Genomic DNA, 16,927 nt, shown 5'->3' with positions numbered 1-16,927 from the left:
TTTCCATGTGCAAAAGCCAAGAACTATTCATAACCACAATCCAATCCAGGATTCAGAAATTATTGGAAATGAGGTTACCGTAAAAGGACATAGAAAGCAACACCTCTAAAAGCTATATACAAAGTTCAGTTTAGTGAGCAATGAAGGTCATCTTAATCTATCAGCAGCTATGCTTTCCACCATCATGTCATATTTGGTTCCTTTTTTTTTTATGTACAGCGCAGCGCAGCCTCTAATCTAGCCTAGTTATTACAAATCCACAGTTGCAGGTACCTATCTTATCTTGTTCAGGCTATGATAGATGGAACGAACCTTGCCCTTCTGTTATGGCATATAGAAGTTTCTCTCTCATTTTCTCCTGTAAAAAGTTTCAATTGGAAATGGAGGAAACAACAGAAAAAACCAATTAAATAGATAAATAAATTATAGTCATGGCATATCACCTTGGATGAATATGGCGGTAGCTTCAGATAATTAGCACATGTCATTACACTTGGCAAGTCTGCATCAGGGCTATTGCTTGAGTGCTGCATGAACAATAAACATGTCAGAAAGAGGGATGGAATGAAAGCCCAAAGTTTCTTAAAGCTATGTTCAGTGAAAATCAACTGTTGAAGGAAACCAGGTTTACTTCTCAACAAGTTCAGTCTAACAAAAACTATAGTTTTACTAACATGGTATATTTCTTACTTTCTCATTTATTAAATATTTCAAGTGTGCCAATGATCAGGGAATGGACACATATTACCCCCTCTGTCCGAAACGGTTGTCACATTTCCCTAACCATATTTAAGGCTTTAATATGATTTAACTAATATAATCTTTGTATCACTCATTTCAGATGGAAGTATCATGGTAATGCAATACAAGACTATTTTAAGACATGTTACCATTCTTTCCAAATATACTAAAATAATTAGTTCATAAACTAATAATTCAGATCATAAAACCTTGCGCACGACTGTCAGCTTTGGATTAAGGGAAGCCAAACCACCAGGGGGTAGCCGGGGTGCACCAGTGACAAACTGAAGAAAAGCACGTCTTTGCTCATAGGTGATCTCACTGATAATCTCCAATAACTGAAACCCAGAAAGTGAACGTTCAGTGCATTGTATACATAAAAATAATTGCTCAAAGTTCTCAAGTACATAATTAGACAACAACTTGAAAGTTATATTACATTGATGATAGGAGGACTGCCAGCAGTATATCCATGATCAAACTTGATATGATCAAACAGGTCACTAGACTGTCAAACCACCATAAAGCTTTTTAGTAACTAGAAGAAATATCACTAGCTTGAACAAAATAAAGAAAAAGTTATCCATGTACATACAAGCCAAGAATCACGTTCTCCACAAAGCAAACGCTCAAGCTCGTCTTCAGTAAAAAGTTGAAGATGCTTATCAGAAATAACCTGACAAGAGTTCATATCATTAAAGACAACCCATATTTTTGTGTATGCAGCAAAGTAAGTATGACCAACTCCAAACATAGCTTCAGTTCCACAAAGAGTTCCTCCAGTGAATCATTTTTAATCCACATAAAATTGATGATAAAGCACAAAACTACTGATATTTCTTCGGAGTTTGACTGACATTCGGTATTTGTATACAATAATCCGAACTCAAAATAATTTCTCAATTCTTTATTGTTTCTCTCTCCTATTTACCCCACTTGCACCAATTTTTTTTTATTATTTGTATCTCACACAACACAATTTAAATATATCCATTAACCCCACTTGAACAGTAGTTTATTCATTTCTATGTACTATCCCTAAACATTCCTAAAACTACACGCAAATAAAAGTGTTGCGAGTATTCTGAAACGGAGGGAGTAACTCATAGTAGTCCCAACTTTAAGGGGCATTTTACATAAACGGTCCTCACCTGTAGTTAACTTGCCAAGATGACGATTTCATTTTGTTATTAAAAAAAAAAATTCTGTTCCTCTCTCTCTCCACTCATCCCCTAACCCACTTCCCTTCCCTTCACCTTTTCCGCCAGCCCCCTTAGCTTGACCACCTTGCTTTCTCTCTACTCCCATCCACCCTTAACCTCTTCATCATACAGCCCCTACTGCCCATCCTTAAGGCCATCACATCTCCCTTTCTCCCTCTTTTCGGCGACCCCTACTGCCCCACCCTTATCCAACCATAAGGTCCGGCAAATCCAAACTCATTTCTTTCTCCAATTGCACGCTGCAGCCCCTCCATACCAAAAAAAATTCCTCTGATTTTCATGACCACATAGAAAGGGATGGTAGCTGCTACTATGCAATTTTTCAGTATCTATTTGTGGTTGGGGTAATGACATCAGCTATTGTCAATTTTGTGTCGGCCGAGAGATAATTTATTTGTAGGGTGGCTAAAAGAATAAAAGATTTAGCATGAAAATGGCCATTGCTACAAAGAACTCCTCATGTTGGGATATATAAGAATGTTAGTAGTTTTATTTTGTTGAGGTAGTTATGTTTTTGACCAATACTGTTTTTATATGAAGAGGTCGACCTGTAAGATGGATGCGGGGCGAGGAGGGTTGGTGGGCGAGCTGCTGCGGCCTGTGGGTGAGGGGAGAGTTGGTTGGGCTGCTGTCAAGGAAGGTTAGAAATGGCGGTGGGAGGACGATGTTGCAGGTGGTGAAGGGAGGAGGGAGGAAGAAGGTTAAAATAATCAGTTCTCTTTTTTTCTTTGGAAAAAATAGACTAAAAAAAGCACAAAAATACTTGTTTAGCAAGTTGTAAGTCATGAAGCCCAATGAAAGAGTAGACCCTCCTAAGTAAGGACCATCCTGAGTTAATCAAAGTTAAGACGTTTTTAAAGTAGATCGTCTGTAGTTGGGACCAGTGACGTCACTTTTTCCTAAATTGGAAGTTGCAACTATGCAACCAAAGAGCAAACATGTCATAATTTGAGCATAACCAAACAGCCCAGACTCTTTAGACCTTACAAGCATCACAAACGCAAACCTGATTCAATCCTGATTTAAAAGCGTCCACCTGTCTACGCACTCCAGTTTGTATTGTAGCATCCAAAACAAAAGAAATATACTCCTCCAAGTTGTCGATGTTCACCTACATAAAAGAGAAGTAGATGGGTAAATCTGATACTCTGAATACCTAATGCTGGCTGAGTTGAAGAAGAAATGGACAATAATTGATCCAAACCATTTCATCATCCATCCCAGAGGAAAGGACGTAATCAGGGTAACCAGGGAGAGTAAAATCAAGACATAGATCTTCAATCTTCGTAAGCCGGAACCTCAGACTATCACCATCCATATGCACCATATTATCCCCAGATGCAGATTCACATTTTCGTCTACTGACAAGAGCCTTGAACTCCAGCAAACTTCTTCCAAGCTCAGGCTCAAACAATGGAATATCACATAGAGAGAGTTCCTAAAATAACATGAACAATGTTAAATGGAACAAGCACACAAATTATAGCTAATCAAAACCAACATTCTTACTACAAGGTTGGTTTTTTGTGTGTGTGGAGGGAGGGAGGGGGGGGGGGGGGGGGGGGGGGGGGGGGGGGGGGGGAAGCTGAAAATCAATAGTATTACCTTCCCTAGAAGAAGTTTATAAAATGCTATGGAAAAAGGAATATCCAAAACTCTTCCATCCTGAAGAGATTTTCCTACAAATTGCCCCAACAGAACAAACTTCTTAATAACATCAGAAAACTCTATCCCATTTATGTTGCTTGATGTTGGTGACCAAGGGCGAGGAAACAGTCCTGAAGTTGATACCATACTGGAACCCTGCTTGCTGCAACTGTTAGTAGCTGATATATAATCACCTCTCCACATGCCCAGTCCAGTCTTTTGAAACTCATGACTCACTAATGTGTAAAATTCCAATGTTGGACCGAGACCTGTACCAACTTCTTCGCTGTATTCCACCTCAATAACTACTTTCTTTTGGGTAAAAAGGCCCATCATTTGAGCAGCCGACTCTAAGATACGTTCTCGACATACCAGGAACTTCTTACGAGGTGGACTACCAGCAGAAGCCCTCCTGTCTCTAGATGAATTTGAATCACTATGAGATGACATATTAGGTGGGATTTGCACTTTACCAAATGCTGCTAGCTGAAAAAACTTGCACCTTGCCTCAAAGCTAAATAAAAATGGGCACCTGGCAATCAAATTACTACACCACAATGGCATGGCACCAACATGAACAGTTGAAGGATCCCGCATCTGTTGTTCTAATTTTTCTGTCAATCTGCTGCTCACAAACTCATACTGCGGCAGTGTAGGAAGTGCCACTTTAAACTCATCAAAATCTTGTACTCTACCCTCAGCAAAAGAATTTATTCTTTCATAAGATACCAAATGATATGAAAACCTGTTCATCACATCCAAACATCTGAGGAGCAGCAATATATCACTTGAAGTACTTGATAAATCCAATTTAGGATCACGTCCATGGGTAAATACGTTGGAGAAGAGTGGCATAACCTGCCGGCATAGGAAAAGTCTATCTACAGTACCATCATCATACAAGTTCCTAGATTCCTTATAACTGCTTGTCCCATTACCTGTTACCCTCCTATACGTTATTGTGTATGTACTACTCCACAATTTTGAACCATCCATTCGTCTTTGAAGAATTTCTTGGTATAAGGTAGATGAATATTCTAACAGCTCTCCATCAAGGTAAAGCGCCAACTTTAATGGAATATTCTCTTTGTTGAAGGATGCTTGAAAGTGGCTCTTCCTACTATTTTCATCATCACCACACAGGCAGGTAGAGCTAGTTTCTGCACACATCCAAAGAGAGTGATTTTACTATGATTTTCAAGAAAATTTTATGAAGGCAGGCAAGTTCAACAAGCAAATTTCACTAGCAATGCAGACAACTCCGTCTAGAAGTTCATATTCCATGACCAAGCTCTGCTACTGTGGTTGATATGCAAAACGAGGGAGGGAGAGAGGGAAGAAATAGATAGATCAGAGAAGCATCATAGGACACATATTAGTTCAGCTTCAGTAACATGATTTATGTTTTCTTCATATCAAATATTAAAGGTTGCATTTAGGTTGCAGCCTTGCAACTTGCAAGGACTTTAGAAAATGATCAAAGGACATAGCATGTCGTGCCCGCTCACCTATTAAGTTTTCAGTTACATTTGGTAAGGGAATTTCCTCTTTCGGAGATATCTGAAACAAAAAATCAAGTATTAGAATCACATTGCCATTACAGCAGAAAAAAACTTATAAGCAGCCGGTTTTTAGAATTAAGGTAATATGGATATCTGGGTAGCTTCTGAAAATAAGTGAACACTAACTTAGACTTGAGGATACTTTATTAGAAAGGAGATCAACTCACAGATTGATCTTCTTCAGTTGTTACTTTTGCTCCAACAATGCTTGTGTGCCCCAAATCTATGTCCATAGCTGAGCTATGAGATTTATCATCTCCATCTTCCTGCAGTTATTAGTATATTCTAAAAAGATGAGCAACCTGCTGAAACAGGAAGAGCTGAATACTGCGGCAACAATGTTTTGCATAAAAGTAGTGAAGCAAGTAAAGTCAATAGGCTACATCAGTATATGGGTGGTTCTTTGGCTTGAGAGTGGTGAAATAAAAGAAAACACCCGTTAGTGACCTGGACTTGTGTGAGATACTAATGCTGAGCTGATTACCAAGAAATAACAAAGAATTCCAAGGCACATCACGCGAGAACTAGATAAACAAATTGTTCCTCAACTAGGGTTAGTAAGTTCCAAATCATGTTTGGACACATGGCTTTCTCCAGCAGGCTTTCTGTCGTATAGTTGTCTAAAAACATAAGCCAGTCTACCTTGCTGGTACAGAGTATCAAAGTCAATCGATTTTTTCCCCTTAACAATTCGTTCTTCCAGAATCGACTATTAGGGAGTTTAATATTCAAATTTACTCTTCCACAGGATAATGTTTGTTTTTTTAGACAATAGATTTATATTCCTTTCGTTACTTTCAAGTTTTATATTAATTTTCTGAACAAATTAATAAGATTTTCAAAAACAAAAATTAGGGTTTGATGTGTTCTTTGGGTAGTTTTGTATTTTATTTTTAAAAAGAGTCTTAAAAGGTACTCCCTCTTTCCTGGATTAGTCGCACTATTTTGACCGTCACATAGTTTTAGGAGGTTTTGAGTTCAACTAGTTAAAATAATATGCAAGTTGGATACGTGGTTAATTGTTTATTGTAAGAAATATATAGTAGGGTGAATTATTTATTATAAGAAAAAAGATGGTTTGAGCATGTGTGGGGACCATGAGAGAGAAAAGAATAATTTATTACGAAGTGGGGTTTATGAGAAGAGAGAAATATAACTTCTAGAGTAGTAAGTTTCCAAATATGGAAGTCTAACACTTAAATAAAAACGGCCGGTTATGGAAAGTGTAACACTTCCAAAAAAAACGGAGGGGGTAGTTGACAGTGGGATTCTAAACTCCTTACACATACCGAATGCTTCTAAACACAGGCCACCCTTGTCTACCTCCCACACTTGACTGATGGTTACCTAAGTTACCTAACAGTCACCTGTATATATGTTTGACCAATTCAAAACAGAAAATACCAAATATGCTCAAGATGAATTGACCTTACCAAATAACTCCCTACAATAATTATAGTACATAATATGATAACCAAAAACTTATTTATTATCTTCATTTAGTTTAACATATAATAACTATTAACGGTTTTTCTAACATGTGCCCATGGGCATACATTAGTAAAACAAATTCTAAAAATATAAATACTTGTCTATAAGGAATATTGATGAGTTAAGAAGGTACGTTTGATTATTTTCAACTCTAAAGTATTGAGTATTTCCTCTTTTACGATCATTTCTCATCTCTCTTTCAATTTTTGATTAACCTTCCTATTTTTCCTAATTACCCCCCTCCACACAAAAACCTACAGCTTGTTTCATCTTGCTTTCCACGATAATTCATTATTTTCTTTTTCTTCGACTTCCCACTTTCGTAGGATGTAATAGCTAAAACAATGCTTTGGGTATGAATAAAGCTCTCGGTATGAAGTCGCTTATGTGAAACTTATGAAGGATTGACATTCATAATTCTTGTGAGTTTAGGGAGGACAATGGTTATTAAATCTTGGGAGAGCACAAACCGGGAATATCTAGTTAGCAACCCTCACTTAATGTAAATTACTAGACTCTACTGATAATGCAAATCTTAATGACATATGAACAACACATTCTTAAACCATTTGTCATTCTTTTTTAAAAAGATTTCCATTTTTTTTCCAAATTCTTACCTCTTAAGATGGAAAATCGCATTTTGTTTTTCTGTTGGCTTGGTGCTCTATGTATAAAATTATCAACTTTCATATTTCCGACCCATTTGCTTTTGTTTAGAGAAATCAAATACACCCTATTAATTGACACATAAATTTGTAGACAAAATTGTATAATAAGAAATATGACAACCATTATGAGAAAATTATTCAATATAAACTAACATATTAGAATAAGCCAACCTCTGGCTTATTGGCTTATTGGCTTATTGTTTACCCGTCGACCGCCCAACACCAAATCAGATCAACGCTCTCGCTATCGAATCTCACATCCCCTCCCTGAACCCACTGCAACAACCGCCACACTGCTACTGCCAAATACACCCAGCAATCCCACTCCCTCTTCTGTCGGAGCACCAACTTCCTCGATTTATCTTCCTTTCCACCGCCATTATCTGGAACCACCACAAATGTCGCCTCTTCTACCTTTCTGGCCAGATAGTTTAGATTTGATGCGAGAGAGGGAGAGAAAAAAAGTGGTGATGAAAGTTCGGTGGTTCTAGGGAGTGGGTGACGTGGAGAGGGTGGTTGTAGTGGTGGAGGTGGAGGTGGAGGTGGAGGTGGAGGTGGTGAGAGAGAAGTAAGGATATGAAATTTAAGAGGAGAAAGACGATGATGGTGCTTTTTTTTAACCCACCATTGTTACAGAGAAGAGAGAAAAAGGGTGAAGAAGGGACTGCCTTGGGAGACGGAGAGGAGAGGAAGAAGAACGGAGAATCCGTGAAGGGGGGGGGGGGGGGGGGGGGAGACAAAGAAAGCAGCAATAGGAGAGAGAGGAGAGGGGAGAGAAAAATTTTAAAATCAAAATTAACTGAATCTACACAAAGTAGATAGTGACATGTGTCAGTATTTACTTATCATTTCGGTTACCAATATGTCAAGGACTGTTTTTGGGACGACAACCCCCAAAACTTGGATTATTTCTGAATTAATCAAAGGTGGTACTGTTTTTAGAAGACCGGGCAAAGGTTGGAGTATTTTTTACAAATTTTCCAACATATAAAGCACATGACTTGAGGTGGCACAGAACACGGATTCGGTATATTAGCTCAAAACTAAATTCTCCAATATTACAACAAAGCTTGTTTTCTGATTCTTGCTTCTTAAAACTTGGGGAATTTGGAAATCGTTTCCTCAATATAAGCTGAAATTCTTTCGAAACATATAAATCATCATTATCATTACCCCATTGCCTCAAATAGGCTCCCGCAAGAAGCGGGGTAAAGGGGGGTCGGATGTACGCAACCTTGCCCCTGCAAAGGTTGTTTCCAATCGACCTAAAAGCAATAATGGGACGACAACGGGACGACAACGGGACGACCATCTTCTACTTCATGGAAAGGAAGCGAAGAGCTTTTAAGAGCCATTTTGATTTAGTCCATTACATCCCACAGCCATGTAATGGCAAAATAAAGAGACATTGTTACTTTCAGATTTCCCTTTCTTTTCAATCATTGGTGTAAATTGAGAAGAAAAAGGGTCATTGGTCATAGAAAACGATGTTCAACAAGGATTATTGACTAAAAACAAAACAGAAGAGAAATGATTTACTTTATCGTCGTTATGGAAATATAATGAGTAACTATGACTTAGATAAAGCAAGAAACTAACCTGCATTTCAGGCATAACAGTGCATGTGCTCCCTGATTCCAGATGTTTTACAATTTTGCCTGAAAGGGAGGCAGCATCAAGAGGAACTTGACTCGGTTTATTTTTTACTACAAAGGACGCTTTAGTACTAGCTTCTGAGGATCCCATTATTGTTTGACCTACTTTGGGCCGTAGATACTGTTCAATTTCCTCCAAAAGGCAAAAAGGCTCAACATTCACAGCATCCTTCAAGTAGTCACCCAAGCACAACTCCTCTTCTCCCCTCACAAAGCGAACTTTGAGACATGGATACACAGTGGAGCGCCCATTAGGAACAGTTGCATAAGAGCCTCTCAGCTTGGCTGCATAACCTGCCATAACAGGCATAGTTTCTACAGTTGACAGGGCACTGTTTAACTTTCTCACAAGCAAAGACAAAGGCAAATCTTGTGAGACTGGATAAGGAGAAGACAAAGATATTCTTGCGAAGGCCTCGAATCTTTTTTGTACACCATAAGCATGTGTTAAGTCATCGGGAATACAAGACTTGCATGAAAGCTGACCATTAGATAGGTAGTTCAGTAATGCTTTTATAATACCACTTTCTATGAGTTCGAATGTTGAAACAGGTGCATTTCCACCAAGCTGAAGTATGACTTTATTCAAAATACTGCAGAGTCTCTCTTCACTCTGAGCACCTGCTTCCCTGTTTGAGGATATGCTTAGCAGATCATTCATTAGTACAGCAGAATTCCTAAGGTCCTGAAGTATATCAGTCACCATGCTTTGAGAACTATGCGGCTCTACAGTGAAGAATTTCATCTTCAGATTCTCAGCAACACTATGCACGGAATCTTTGTTAGCCTTGCATGTTTCAGAATCTGAAGTGGATTGCGACTGTGTGGTACAATAGGCATAGCACAAACAGCGCACAACCTCTTTCCCAGCAATCTTTTTATTTCGGCTACTGCTGATCATGGGGAAATTTTTCTTTGAACAATTATCTGGCATGAGAAGGTTATCAATTGCAAAGAGAACACCTTCTTTGATAAAAGACTGCATCAAGATATTATGAAGTTTTTCCAGGACCGTTTCAGCAATTTGGAGAGCCAATACCAAAACATGGTGATCATTTCGAGTGAATATGCCTGCCAAAAAGCTGTCATGTGGTTCAAAGACAATGGCACATTATAAAAATAAAGGCTAACGGTAACGGAAAACTTCCTTAGAAAATAATAGAAATGGATCAAGTTATTCTCACCTTGCAATGTTAATACTCTCAAATAATTTCAGAAGAGTCTCCGGTTTGCTGATATAAATTAATCTACTGATCACTGAAAGGCATCCATGACAGACATATAGATTTGCACCAGAGGTAACTACCTGCAAGGGGAAATTGTAATAATAACTTAAGAAAGCCCAGAAGCAAGGAGAGAAAAAAAAAAAAAAAAAAAAAAAAAAAGGGGGAAAATGTCCGGAGCCAATTTCCACATATTTAATGGATTAACCTGCACTAAAGTAGGAAGAATATCCATCCCAAATTCCTGCAGTCTATCAGGCTGATCCAACAACAAAAATTCTGTGCTTGACAAGAGTTCTTCATTTTTATCTCTGGCTACTTCAGGAAGCAGCCCATGTAGCAACTTCAGAACTTCATGCACCTAAAACATTAAGGCTTCTAGTTTATACTATCATCCATAAAAAAAATGTCAACTTAATTTGAGAAACAAGATAAATGAGTATTGTGTAAACGTAGAGGGTAAGTCCTCCAGAGGACATGAGTCATGACTGTTGTTATTCACAAGCCTTAACAACTTTTTGTCAGAAAAAAAAATGGACCTATTAGTCTGTTCATGATTTCCTTTTTTTCCTTTCCATTCAAAGAATAAAATTATTTTCAGCAACCAAGGTATCATTATCACCAAGAAAGAAATGCAATTCACATGTTCTTAAATTAATACAATTCGAACATACAAGTAAAAGTGAAACAAGTTCGCAGGCTCACACCATAACCATTTTTGCTGCTATGTCTCCCACCACTCAATCCAATAGGTTTCACATGTAACTTCACTCCATGAGCCAAGAAGGGACTTCATCAAATTTCGGACCAATCCGGTTACTATCCAGTTCAATGAACAGATTTGGTTCTAAACTTGTGTAACATTGATATAATCACAGTACAATGTGTTCTTTCTTTCCTGTCCTTTCTGAAAGGTTGCACTGAGCACTATTCTTTTCTCAAGAATTTGAGATTATTAAGAACAAGACGTGAGAGGGACACTACAACAAACAAAAAGTGTATATGCTGCTTCTAGACTAGGTTTACTACAATTGGATAGGAAAGTTTTAAACAGATATTCTAAAAAGGAATATCAGCTGAAACCCCTCTTTGCGGTTATGAGACAGGGAATTATTTTTCCCGTCACGGCTTACCACCTAACCCACCGAGCAACAATATAGCAGTCATTTGTATTTTTTCCTATGGGTATTGTCTTCTGCCTCCCAAAGAAAACAAATCTCAATAACTCCTTATTTGGGCAAAGACATGTATCCAACCACAAAAATGTAATAATGGATGGGCAAGGAAGCTTGTAGGTTGTTGAAGCCTGAGGTTAGCTTTCTGCATAGAAGATTTACAGAATAAGCAAGTTATCCATAAAGTTGGGTAGAACATTCTAGACAGCATATTAAGTAACAATGCTCAAGCCACATGTTGAAGAGGCCAGAAACTTACAGATTTTCATGTAAGTTCTACAAATAACTAGAACGGCCAAGCAATTCATTTGTACATCGCAACTAGGTCTGGTTATTGGACAGAGTAGTCCAATGTGTAGCAGGGTCGGGCTAATTTTAAAAGGATCTTGACTCTTTAACTTTATAGTGGAGAGGACTCATAGTAGGGCTTTTATAGGGCTCAAGTTAAAAGCCCAATAATTATGAAATACAGATACAAGGCCGTTTAAAGGGCCAACTCAAATATTTTGCTCTCTCTCTCTCTCCTCCCCAGTAACCAGTAAGCTTAGTGCTTTCTCTCTCCTCACTCCTCAGTTCCTCTCACCGGCCTCCTCTTACCGTCGGCGATCCGCAATCTCTGACGATTCCTTCTTCTTCGTAGTTCCATTACAGTTGTTATTCTCGTGCTTTCTCGATCTCCAACTTCATCGCTCATCACCACCGATTACTTAGTATCTCCTTTCACCATACCTCTTCTCTTTTTTCTTTGGGTTTTTCGTGATTTAACTCTCTTGTTACATTCTATAACAAATTCTTTCATTTCCGATTGTTTTGATATTTAAGATGTCATTTTCTTGAAATTTCAGAAGCTATGATTAACGTGTTCATTATCATTATCATTATCATTACCCCATTGCCTCAAAGAAGCTCCCGCAAGAAGCGGGGTAAGGGGGGTCGTACGCAACCTTACCCCTGCAATTGCAGAGAGGTTGTTTCCAATTGACCCAAAAGCGATAACGGGACGACAACGGCAAGACCATCTTCTACTTCACGGAAAGGAAGCGAAGATGTTTTAAGAGCCATTTTGATTTAGTCCATTAACGTGTTAACTATAAATATTGAATGAATTGGAACGACTAAAAGGGGCTTTGAGAAGGAAGAAATTTAAAGGCATAGAGTTAGTGGAATTCGAATTATATCTTTTAATTGGGATTAATGGTCACTATGATTCTGTTTTTTGAAAATCTTTGATGATATTACTAATATACTACTACGTATTAATGAAAGAACATAGAATCTATTTTCAGTAATTCTGAAATTTGATTGTTGTTGGAAATGAAAGAAATGAGATCATGCTCTTTTGGCCCAATAATGACCCTTTATTATTTTGAAACTGACCCGGACCCGACCCAACACTGCCCCTGCCCTCTTATGATTTCTTCTGACCCGCATTTGATCCGCCTTGTTAAAGACCCGCACCAACCCGCCCCGACCCGCCCAATAACCCGGCCTAATCACAACGCACACACATTTTGAACATTTTTCCAATCAATCAAAGCTCTCTTACTAAGCATTATACTCTTATTGTACCCATATGCTTTCCACAACACACCTTACCGATACTGCCAAGTGCCAACCAAGCATCGAGTAGTCCTAACTTGCATTAGGATGGAGTGTGGTACTTTTGTAATTTACAGAACCAATAGGCCAATAACCATAAGTTAAACCCTTGGCAATATTCTACCTTCTAAAGTTCAAACTTGTGAAAGCATCCTCTCAGTTGGATATTTTCGTGCATGGAACCAGTGTTAACAAAGTCGTTAATCCCACTTCCGTACTCAATAGTCAAACTCAACGTATTTTATGTGTAAGGAGTGTGAGTGAATCAAAATCACTCAATTTCGAATTACTACTCAACTATCCCAATGCTTAACTTGATAATGGTATCTTTGGGTCCATAAGAAAATAAATTGCTACTTCCTCAGTTCTTTTTTTGTGAACACACTTTAATTTGGTGCACAAATTAAGAAAATGTGACAAAGGAAGGTAATAGACAGTAATATCTTAATAAAATTTATAGAAGGTATCATGACAATGTGCATACCCTTATCAAAAGTCCTAGGTAAACGCCCAACCCTCCTATCCAATAGAACATGCAGCAAGAAAACCGGGTACAATAACTCTTTTTTATCACATTGTTCCCTTTTGCAAAAATATCTCCCCTCCCCCACCTCTATTTTTCATCAACTCCTCAATACTAATTTAGTACATGGTAACCTTAGCAACACAACAAAAATCTGATGAAAGCAACATATCTCAGATTGGGACATAGCCTAACAAAGACATCAACAACCCCTAGACAAAAGGAAATATACGGTAGAAAAGCCGACAAACCTGAGTGCAATCGTTGTCTTTTATACGAAGAGTTCCATGAGCAACGTCAGAATTTAACAGAACATCCTTCAAAATTCTTCCAATGTTGAGCTCGAAAAGAGTTCTTACAGCATCAGCTGATCCAGATGCAATTTTGGCAACTAGACCGACTAGACCCTGTTTTAACAATATAACTGAGGTGATCCAGGAGCTTTCATCTATCTTACAATTGGGAATGAAAGTTCGATTCTAAGGCAGATATAATTAGCATATGATTACTCCTGTAGAGCTATCAAATTAGAAAGATTATAGCTTACCGTGCATGTAGGTTGGCTTAAAGTGATTCGGCTGTTCAAGTCTATGAGACGCGTGACTTGATTAATGAGCCCATGACCATAAAGCTCACTCAACATCCCCGGGGAGTCCTTCACACAATCTCCTACTTTGATCAGGCAATTGGCTACAAGCTCCACAAGCTAAACAGTGTATAAAAAACCAATTAAGAGATGACAAAACAGGAAAAAGCAACTCAGTTGCACGTCGCTTTTGTAACAAATGAAACTAATTCCACCAGAAGAAAAGGGGCAAAGACAAATGTTAAAGATACAAAATTAAAAAAAAAAAATGGAAAAAAAAGAAAAGAAAATTACACTTCACAAACCTGCTGATCTTCATACTGCAGAAGTATACACAATCTAGGAACAGCCTCCATGACAGGTGAAGGGCATTCGGACGGGAGCTTCTTACATATATTGACAACAGTGCGAAGTGCAGTTCTCTAAAATAAACAAAAAATAAATGGAATATAACTTAATGTTACAAAAGGATAATGACAGGAATCTTATATAATGGCTACTTCTCCCATACTCATGGCTAGCTTACCTGGACTGTGGTAGAAAAGAAATCTATATAACCTAAAACAGCAATTATCGCGCCAGATTGCAGGCATGCAAGTGGCTGATCACGAGAAATTTTCTCCAATGCTTGTAAGCACTACATGGAACAAGTGGCTTACATAAAAATACAATACGTTTTTAAATAAACATATAACATACAACTAAACCATATTTTAAATTACAGGGTCTCATTAGGATTCCGGTTGAGCACAAAAGAGGCATACTTGTTCAGCAACATCAAGGTAATCAATGACCATGAGCCTCTGACACAAAGCAGGAACTGCATCATGCCTTACAAGGAAACTCGGCGAACGTGGGAAAACATCACATAAATAAGTTAAAGCCCTGATAGCCAAAAGCATAATGTCTGGGTTGTTCTCATGTTTTGCCAATTTTACAAGAGCAGAAGAAAATTTATCGGCTATCGAGCTTGATATTGATTCTTCAGTACAAAATGAAAGAAGTTCACAGAGTTCAGTCAAAGCTGCTAATTGTCCTGAAGGCTCAGCATCATTACTCAAACAAGAAATAATCCCATCAAATTTAGCGCTATCACTAAGTGATCGACTACGTTGAAGCTCACGAAGACTGCTATATCGATCATCATCATCATCATCATCATCATCATCATCATCATCACCATCACCATCACCATCACCATCACCATCCTCCCTATCATCGGAATCGCAAGACCCATACGGAGAATCCCTTTCACCGTCACCCTCAGAATGTCCAGAAGCTGAAGCTGAAGCTGCTGATGAAGATGAAGTCACCATATCACCAACACGCATCTCAAACACTGTACCCGTCTGACTAACAAGTGTTTCAGGGATTACAGTGGATGAACTCGGTTTAAACTCCAGAGAATTACATGCCCGCTTATCTGCAGGCAACTCTTCCGCCATTTCTACTCGTTTCTGACCCCTACTTTCCATTAAACTATCCCCCATTTACTTGTCCACAATCCACCCTGTGTAAACCATATATACATTAAACCATCACAATTCACAGTAACACTATATCCAAATCTACAACCTATCATATTTATTATAGGGTCAGTACATATAAAACTAGAATCAAGTCTACAACCCTAAACTAGTATCAATTAGACCATCATAAACATCATTATATACAAAAACAAAATAAAAATCATATATTCAAAACCCAAATATAAAACAAAGTAAATACTCCGTAGCAAATAAACTTCAAATTAATCAAAAATAATGATCACCCAAAAACAGTAACAATTTAAACAAAACAATACGATTTCTTTCAACAACTACCAGACTTACTAAAACCCATTTAATACAACAAACAGAAGGCAGAATTGCACCAATTGATAGAAATAAACATTCACAAAATAATCGATCAACCGCAAACAATAAATTAAATTAAAATACTTCGTACAAAATATAACAGAGAAAAGATTATAAAAGAAAATTGACATACAGAAATTGTTTGATGGGTATCCCTCCAAATACAATGATCTTTGATTGTCCCAAATTGCAGAGCAAAAAGTGTGATTTTTCGGTAAATTTCACTTGGGTTTTACGGAGTAATTATTTATATATACACCGCCTCTATTTTATTTACTCTTTTTTTTAACTTTTTATTTACGGGACAATTGGAAAAGAAACGCTAAAACTTGGGATTGTTACTTAAAGATGGCTGCGGCCGGCCCGAGGCCCGACTCGATCCGGCACGAAAAAGGAGATGAAAGTAAAAAAGAGATGCGATTAGGAGTTACTTCTTCCGTTCTAATTTTTACGTTTGGTATTTTCTATGTGATTTAACGATTAATTAATGTGCATTGAGATTCATCTATTGTTTATTTGAACAAGGCAAATTACGTTTATTTATAATGTTTTCACTTTTATCAAAAATATGAAATTGGAAAAATGGAAAACATTTAATGTCCCAATGGAAGAGTGTGAGAGATTAAATACCTCGATGGATTTAATTGGTTAAAATAATCATTGACACAAAATTTTGATAGAATACTAGTGTGTGGCCCGGGCGTTGCCCCGGGTTTTGACATTTACTCGGATTAATTTTTGGTAAATATGTGCCAATATAGATGGTATCGTCATCGGAAAAAACTCTAGCCGTCCTTCTCCCTTTTTTTCTCTCTAGGGTTTACAAATTTCAAAAGGTTTTTAGGCCGGATATAGTCAAATTTCTTCGGAAATTTGGCTATTTCCGGCCCTTTTGGTTTAATTATTCATGTGTTTGTCTTCATATTCAATAAAACTACATCGTTTGAGTGTAGTCGTAAGTTCCCCTATGGTGGGATT

At 37.8% G+C, this 16,927-nt stretch overlaps 1 protein-coding gene across 1 annotated transcript; it reads right to left on the bottom strand.

Annotated features, from left to right (window-relative positions):
• LOC110787128 (E3 ubiquitin-protein ligase UPL4) lies at positions 1 to 16,243 on the bottom strand. The gene is made up of 19 exons (XM_021991699.2): positions 16,083 to 16,243; positions 14,858 to 15,603; positions 14,620 to 14,730; positions 14,399 to 14,515; positions 14,055 to 14,213; positions 13,759 to 13,914; positions 10,419 to 10,571; positions 10,172 to 10,293; positions 8,932 to 10,069; positions 5,341 to 5,439; positions 5,120 to 5,171; positions 3,570 to 4,771; positions 3,169 to 3,402; positions 2,971 to 3,075; positions 1,337 to 1,417; positions 1,181 to 1,249; positions 951 to 1,079; positions 444 to 527; positions 1 to 358 (listed from the first exon to the last, which is right to left on the bottom strand). The coding sequence occupies exons 2-19, from the start codon at positions 15,581 to 15,583 to the stop codon at positions 293 to 295; spliced, it is 4,803 nt and encodes a 1,600-aa protein (XP_021847391.1). The 5' UTR covers positions 15,584 to 15,603; positions 16,083 to 16,243; the 3' UTR covers positions 1 to 292.
• Between the last annotated feature and the right edge of the window lie 684 nt (positions 16,244 to 16,927).

Source organism: Spinacia oleracea, chromosome 2 (genome assembly GCF_020520425.1).
Source record: "Spinacia oleracea cultivar Varoflay chromosome 2, BTI_SOV_V1, whole genome shotgun sequence".
NCBI lineage: Eukaryota > Viridiplantae > Streptophyta > Magnoliopsida > Caryophyllales > Amaranthaceae > Spinacia > Spinacia oleracea.
Note: the sequence above shows the minus strand (reverse complement) of the source record. Positions and strands in the feature narration are given on the sequence as shown.

What these genes read in the sequence shown, in the direction of transcription:
- LOC110787128 (XM_021991699.2), bottom strand. Translation starts at nt 15,583, where the DNA reads ATGGGGGATAGTTTAATGGAAAGTAGGGGTCAGAAACGAGTAGAAATG. An exon ending in TGCAGTATGAAGATCAGCAG is followed by an intron (nt 14,214 to 14,398) that starts GTTTGTGAAGTG and finishes TACACTGTTTAG; the next exon opens with CTTGTGGAGCTTGTAGCCAA. An exon ending in AGCTGACAGTCGTGCGCAAG is followed by an intron (nt 528 to 950) that starts GTTTTATGATCT and finishes TTGTTCATGCAG; the next exon opens with CACTCAAGCAATAGCCCTGA.